Source organism: Gymnoscopelus braueri (assembly GCF_963280865.1).
Source record: "Gymnoscopelus braueri genome assembly, chromosome: 13".
Lineage (NCBI taxonomy): Eukaryota > Metazoa > Chordata > Actinopteri > Myctophiformes > Myctophidae > Gymnoscopelus > Gymnoscopelus braueri.
This window is the reverse complement of record NC_137615.1, coordinates 8,584,371-8,591,870: the sequence shown is the minus strand read 5'-3', so window position 1 is coordinate 8,591,870 and position 7,500 is coordinate 8,584,371. Positions and strand designations below refer to the sequence as shown.

The 7,500-nt window shown below is 44.6% G+C and overlaps 1 protein-coding gene across 2 annotated transcripts in view; it reads right to left on the bottom strand.

Moving 5' to 3' along the window:
• septin9a (septin 9a) overlaps window positions 1–7,500 on the bottom strand; it is a 206,043-nt gene that overhangs the window by 112,135 nt on the left and 86,408 nt on the right. The window contains exon 1 of one of the 2 annotated variants that reach the window (XM_080447131.1): window positions 325–511. The exons of the other annotated variant lie outside the window; for it this stretch is intronic. Within the exon in view, the coding sequence (XP_080303257.1) occupies window positions 325–379 (55 nt within the window). The 5' untranslated portion in view covers window positions 380–511. Of the gene's footprint in view, window positions 1–324; window positions 512–7,500 lie in introns of those variants that run through there. 2 annotated transcript variants of the gene reach the window in all.

The window sequence follows — 7,500 nt, the reverse complement described above, 5'->3', positions numbered from 1 at the left end:
AAGTATGCCACTGCAGCAGAGTTAACGAGACCAAAAACAACTAGCCCAGGAAATCCAAGCAGGATTTCTCGTTTCGAGCCCACAGACGTCAACAAAGCCCCGCTCCGCTCCGCTCGCCCGTTTCCAGAAAAGAAAGAGAGAAAAAGAGAGAACCTCTGGCTTCACGTCCAACATGTGGAAACCATTCTACCACCACTGATGTCCTCATGGCAGGGTTAACGACCACTCCACTCCACCACGCTCCACTCCGCTCCACTCCACTCCGCACAGTGACAACAACCACGCCAACACAGAGTGAAAGGACAGTGAGAGAGAGAGACTAACCTTCAAAGTCAGATATGATTCCCTCCAAGTGTGCGTTAACAGAGGAGTCAGACATGTTAGAGATGGGAGAGTCGTATGAGAGAGAGAGAGGAACAGGGTTTCCCTCCTTCTCCCCTAAAGCAACAAGGCACACAGTTCCTCCTTTAGACTCGCTCCAGATTTAAACAAATCCCAAATTAGGAGCCCATGCAGCAGAGAGAGAGAGAGAGAGAGAGAGAGAGAGAGAGAGACAGAGAGCGGAGGGGAGAAGAAAAATTGGTGTAGAGGTTCACTGATCCAGCGGTTCTCTCTTCTCTCTCTCTCTCTCTCTCTCTCTCTCTCTCTCTCTCTCTCTCGCTCTCTGGCCCTCCTCCTGTTCTTCTCTCACTCTCTCTTAAAGCAGGGACTTATTTTTCCTCTCTTCTCTTCTCTTCTCTTCTCTTCTCTCTCTTCTCTTCTCTCTTCTCTTCTCTTCTCTTCTCTTCTCCAGCTCTCCAGTTACACAGCATGAAATGAGCAAGCGATGACAACCCCCCACTACTCACTCTCTCTCTCTCTCTCTCTCTCTCTCTCTCTTTCTCTCTCTCTCTCTCCCTCCCTCCATACAGCTGTGATCTCAAACTCTGAGTTTTCTTCCTGTGAAAACCTTCACCCCCCCTTCCTCCATACACACACACACACACACACACACACACACACACACACACACACACACACACACACACACACACACACACACACACACACACAACACACACACACACACACACACACTCACGATCAAAAAGTCTGCCATTCAGTCATGCCATCGACATGTAAAGTACAGTAGCAACTGCTAGATAATAATGCCTCATTAACTTAATGATAATGATGTATTATATGGGAGTATGGTGAGATCAGGAAGTGCACACATACACATACATGTGACACCCTGAGTGCGTTTCCTCCACACCAGCCTTGTTACTGTAAGAGTCAGACAGATACATAAATCCAAGGAGGAACAGAGTTGCATCATCATGAACTAATCAGGCAGGACTGGCCCATGTGGGACCGGGACATGCAGGACTAAGGGTTGGGATGCTGTAACAGTCCGATTCCTTACGGCTCCCTTTAGCGATTCCTATATGTTTTTTAAAAAAGAAGCTATATACCGGTTCCTCAATGTTGAAGCGGGGTTCCTCCGGTTCTGGATGATGGATCCCATCCCTATCTAACCCTACGCAGGACCGGCCCATGTGGAACCAGGCGGGCAGGTCAGATACAGTCAGTCGGTCTGCTGGGAACATGCATCAATAAATACGAGGCCTAATGACTTAATGAGCATGTGAATGAGACTGTGTGTGTGTGTGTGTGTGTGTGTGTGTGTGTGTGTGTGTGTGTGTGTGTGTGTGTGTTAGGGGCATTCACAGAATAGTCGAATATTCGAATATTCGAATATCAAACCACTATTCGATTATTCAAAAAAAAAAATAAAAAAAATAAAAAAAAGGTTTTTTTTTTATTTTATTTTTGCATGCGTGCGTGCGTGCGTGCGTGCGTGCGTGCGTGCGTGCGTGCGTGCGTGCGTGCGTGCGTGTGCGCGTTTGTGTGTGTGTGTGTGTGTGTGTTAGGGGCATTCACAGAATAGTCGAATATTCGAATATTCGAATATCAAACCACTATTCGATTATTCAAAAAAAAAATAAAAAAAATTAAAAAAAGGGTTTTTTTTTATTTTATTTTTGCTGTGCGTGCGTGCGTGCGTGCGTGCGTGCGTGCGTGCGTGCGTGCGTGCGTGCGTGCGTGCGTGCGTGCGTGCGTGCGTGCGTGTGTGTGCGCGTTTGTGTGTGTGTGTGTGTGTGTGTGTGTGTGTGTGTGTGTGTGTGTGTGTGTGTGTGAGTGTGTGTGTGTATGTATGAGGAATACATCACATACTCTTAAGTAAATGATTGTGCACGTACAGTACTCCCAATATCTACAATCTACAGAATGTCCCGTCAGCCAATCAAGCCCCGAATGCAAACTACAGACGGCTCCACCGTCCAATAGATGGTGAGACCACGCCCCCCCCCATCCCCCCCCCCTCCCGGGCAGCCAATGCCCTGTTCCTGTAGGCACAGAAAAAGACAGGGGGCCGGCCAATAGGAATGGAGCCCCGCAGCTGACCCAGAGGGCAATAAAGAGTCATTCGTCATCAATGACAGGACCGCCTGCCGCTAACAGTAGCCAGCTCTGTGCGTGCATGCGTGCGTGCATGCGTGCATGCGTGCGTGCGTGCGTGCGTGCGTGCGTGCGTGCCTAAAGTACCTAAAATTTTGAGGTACTTTTACTTTACCGGAGTATTTCCAATTGTCTATACTTTTAGTTCTAGCCCTATTTCATACCCAGGCTATTTGAAAATAGCCGATCTACAAGCATCGTGACGCGTTGTGAGCTTGTAGATCGGCTATTGTTCAAACATTTCAGTGCTTTTACTTAAAAAAATTGAATTCCGGACTTTTACTTGTAACAGAGTACTTCTACATTGCAGTATTGATACTTTTACTTAAGTAAAACATTTGAGTACTTTTTCCACCACTGGGTTGTGAGGAAAAACGTCACCTGAGGCAAAGAGGAAGAGAGAGAGAGAGAGAGAGAGAGAGAGAGAGAGAGAGAGAGAGAGAGGAGAGAGAGAGAGAGAGAGAGAGAGAGGAGAGAGAGAGAGAGAGAGAGATACGGGATGAAAGATGGATATGTTGACGTCATAGCAGATACACACAGAATGTGAAGAATTACACACCATTTGAATTACAGTGCAATCAGTCAAATTCCCCGTGAGGACATACGGATGTAAGGTGTTATGCAGAAGTTGACACTATAAGCTCTCAAAAGAAAGCACTTGACAATCAGGCAGGTAGAGAAAGGTCACGTTCTAAGTTTTGCAGTTTTTTTTTTTTCATTTAGGTATTTAGCAGACTCTGTTTAAGAAAAGTAGCAAGCTGATATATTGCACTTTTACCGTAGTGCTTGGTATACTCTTAATTGCTTGTTTTAGGAGAGACTGCACTTAATACTTCTGGTGATTAGTAGTTTCGTTCCCTACCTACTGTATGTTGAATGCACTTATTGTAAGTCGCTTTGGATGAAAGCGTCTGCTAAATGACTGTAATGTAATGTAAAGTATCTGTCTGAATAACATGCTATCTAAATTGTTACTGCAAAACAAGACGCTGGGAGTATTAGTTTTTGTCAGAACGGATTATTGTGGTCCCAAGACAAAGTGAGGGAGAGAGAATGAGTGAGCAGCAACACACACACGCACACACGCGCACACATGCACGCACACACACGCACACAAACACATTGCACACGCACACATGCACACGCGCACACGCGCAACGCACGCACACACACACACACACACACACACACACACACACACACACACACACACACACACACACTCACTCACTCACTCACTCACTCACTCACTCACTCACACACACACTCACATGCACACTCACATGCACATGCTCAAACATGGTTGTAACAAAAACCAAAGGCTTTAATGTAATGTAGCAGAGCCATGTGGCCTGGGATCAATCATAGACACTATTACAAACTGCTGAAGCATGCACAATACAATATGTCAATGTGTGTGTGTGTGTGTGTGTGTGTGTGTGTGTGTGTGTGTGTGTGTGTGTGTGTGTGTGTGTGTGTGTGTGTGTGCGTGTGCGCATGCGAGCGTGTTTGTGTGTGTGCCGTGCAGACAGACAATATTAAAAGTCGTCAGTCAGTCAGTCAGTCAGTCAGTCAGTCAGTCAGTCAGTCAGTCAGTCAGTCAGTCAGTCAATCAGTCAGTCAGTGCTGCTCACAGCTGATAAGATCAGGAAGCATTGAGTGAGACAGACAGCGCTCAAAAACATCCACGAGGCATGACAATGAGAAATATTTCAAGTAAGTGTAACGTTATTGACTCCAGCTCCAACTGAATGAAAGGCATGGGCCTTCTCTATATGTTTCACTTGAACTACTAGTGCGATGCCCATTGGGAACGCATGGCCCTTCGGTTATACAAATGCCGTTGTTGTAGCCATCGTCAACTCTCTTTGGTTATACAGACCGCCGAGCTTTAATTGTTTAACCCATTAAGACTGGGAATGCATCTGTGTCATTTTAATATTTCTTTGGGGCTATTCAAAAAATAACAGATATACAAGCTCATAGCGCGGCACCGAGTGCCGCGCTACGAGCTTGTAGATCTGCTATTTTTCTTTTTTAATAATCATGAAAATGTGTGCAAATCTTTGAATATAATTTACATTTTCAACTCAAATCTTTGCTTCTGGGGGGTCCCTGGAACAAAATATTTTCAGATGGGGGTCCGTGGCCAAATACATATCATTTTGGGAGGACCTTGACATGAAAAAGTTTGAGAACCACTGATATTATAGCAACGTAATTTTTTTTCTCCAAAAAACTTTGATTTAGAGGCACGCCAATTGTTGAAAGTGGTTCAGATTGAATATCTGTTTGTGTCTGTTGTTTTGTTTTTCAGTCCCCAGACAGCTGACACTTTGTCACTTCCTCCAGCAGAGGTCACTGTTGTACCCGTAGATAAAACTGTCCACTTGGGACATAATACACAATGGTGGGGTTTAACAGATTGAAACGTGATCCTGACGCAGACACGAGGAGAATCCCGCTCTGGATGCTCTGCTGATGGGACACACCCCTCACACGCGCACACACACACACACACACACACACACACACACACACACACACACACACACACACACACACACACCACACACACACACACACACACACACACACACACACACACACACACACACTCATACACACACACACTCCCAAGCCCAGCATGCCCCAGTCTAATCCAATCTCCCATAAACAACTGTCAACACTGGGAGAGAAGCGGCGTAGAGACAGAGTGCAATTCTTCCAAACATGCAGACAATCTTCACTCATGTCATACTGTACTGTATGTGTTGTACTGTGTACCGTACTGGCACAGAATACAGTTAAACATGTAACCCTATATCTACAGCCCATCATATCGTTACATATGGAAACACTTGAGGACTTGTATCGTTACAAGAGGAACATTAAATAAAGATCTAACAAGCACACATATGACAGACAGGAAGTTATGTGAAGTTACGACAAAACCACCACACACACACACACACACACACACACACACACACACACACACACACACACACACACACACACACACACCACAGGTTGCCACCTGCGGTGTGTGTGTGTCACGAGACACTCAGAGTCAATGGGTTCATATTGAACACATTTATAAGCTTAAATGTTACAGTGTTACAGTTTCAATTGTGTCTGCTCATTCAATTGTTCCATCACTTCCAGTTTCACGAGTTTATCCTGTATCCTCCTGTATGGGTTCTCACTCCTGATTGGATGAAATCGGTATCCCGAACCGAAAATATACTTTCTTAAAGTGCCTGAGAGACGGGGAGAGCCCTGGATCAAATGTAACCAAACAGACCCATAAGGCTCCGTTTTGGATCCATGCGTACAGCTATACCCTCTCAGAGCTGTGCATGAGGTAACATGTGGGTCACAGGGACGGCTGTGGGTGCCCTACTTGATCATACTACAGCGTCACACAAAAGCTTTACTTGAGTAAAAGAGCAAAAGTATTGGCATCAAAACCAAAAGTAAAAGCACTCAAATGTTTGAAAATAGCAGATCTACACGCTCACAACGCGTCGCGATGCGGCGCGTTGTGAGCGTGTAGATCGGCTGTTTTCAAATAGCCTAGGTATAAAATAAGCCTAAAGTAATTAATGTATGTTTTATAATATAAAAATGTATATCTGAAAAGTAACTGGTAACTAAAGTTTTCAAGTAATTGTAGTGGAGTAAAAGTACAATATTTGCCTCTGAGATGCAGTGGAGTAGAAGTAAACGTATAGACAATTGGAAATACTCCAGTAAAGTAAAAGTGCCTCAAAATTGTACTTAAAGTACAGTACTTGAGTAAATGTACTTAGTTACTTTACACCACTGCCCGAGAGGGTGCACATGTAACCACATGGACCCCGCACGGGGCTCCTCTCAGAGTTAAATGTACATGTGGGTCAGAAAGGACAGCTGTGAGCGCTACACTACTCTATAATGTGGTTGACAGCTGCCTCCAGACCCCACCGGGAGCTGGAGAATGAGAGGGAGGGAGGGAGGAACAGAGGAGCGGAAGGAGGAGAAGAAACAGGAGGAGTTGAAGGAGGAAGAAGAAGAAGAGGGTTTCTATAAACGGATGCCGGGTGGGCATGGCCTGTTGCTATAGCGACAGGTTGTTAACCCATTAAGACCTGGAACGCATCGGTGTCACTTTTTGATTTGAGCAAACAAACAAAAAAAACATAATTTTACACTTTGGCACCGAGTGCCGCGCTACGAGCTTGTAGATCTGCTATTTTTGAAAAATCGTGAAAATGTGTGCAAATCTTTCAATATAATATTGTTTTAAAGCAATTTTTTTAACTCAAATCTTTGCTTCTGGGGGGGGTCCCTGGAACAAAATATTTTGAGATGGGGGTCGGCAGGCCAAATACATATCATTGTGGGGGTCCTTGACATGAAAAAGTTTGAGAACCACTGATATAGAAACATATACGTTTTTTTTTTCAGAATACTGTTGGGATTTAGAAGACATTTGTAGAATCGACTTCAGGTCTTAATGGGTCAATGGGTGCCTGCAGGCAGGCAGGCAGGCAAGGCCTGTTGCTAGGTAGGCTACTGGCAGGGTAGCGACAGGTTGTGAATGTTGGCAGCGCTTACCACTCGCCCAACCCCGTACGCACTGGCGCCGCTCTGTCCTGTCTCCTAACATCTTCTCTTTGTGTATGACCAGTGGTGGAAAAAGTACTCTTAATTACTTACTTAAGTAAAAGTAAAAGTACCAATACTTCAATATAGAAATACTCTGTTACAAGTAAAAGTCTGGAATTCAATATGTTACTTGAGTAAAAGTACAGAAGTATTGGCATCAAAAATATACTTAAAGTACCAAAAGTAAAAGTACTAAAATGTTTGAAAATAGCAGCTCTACAAGCTCACAACGCGTCGCGATGCGACGCGTTGTGAGCTTGTAGATCGGCTATTTTCATGTATGTATAAAATAGGGCTGAAGTGGTTAATGTATGTAATAATTTAGATCTGAAAAGTAACTAGTAA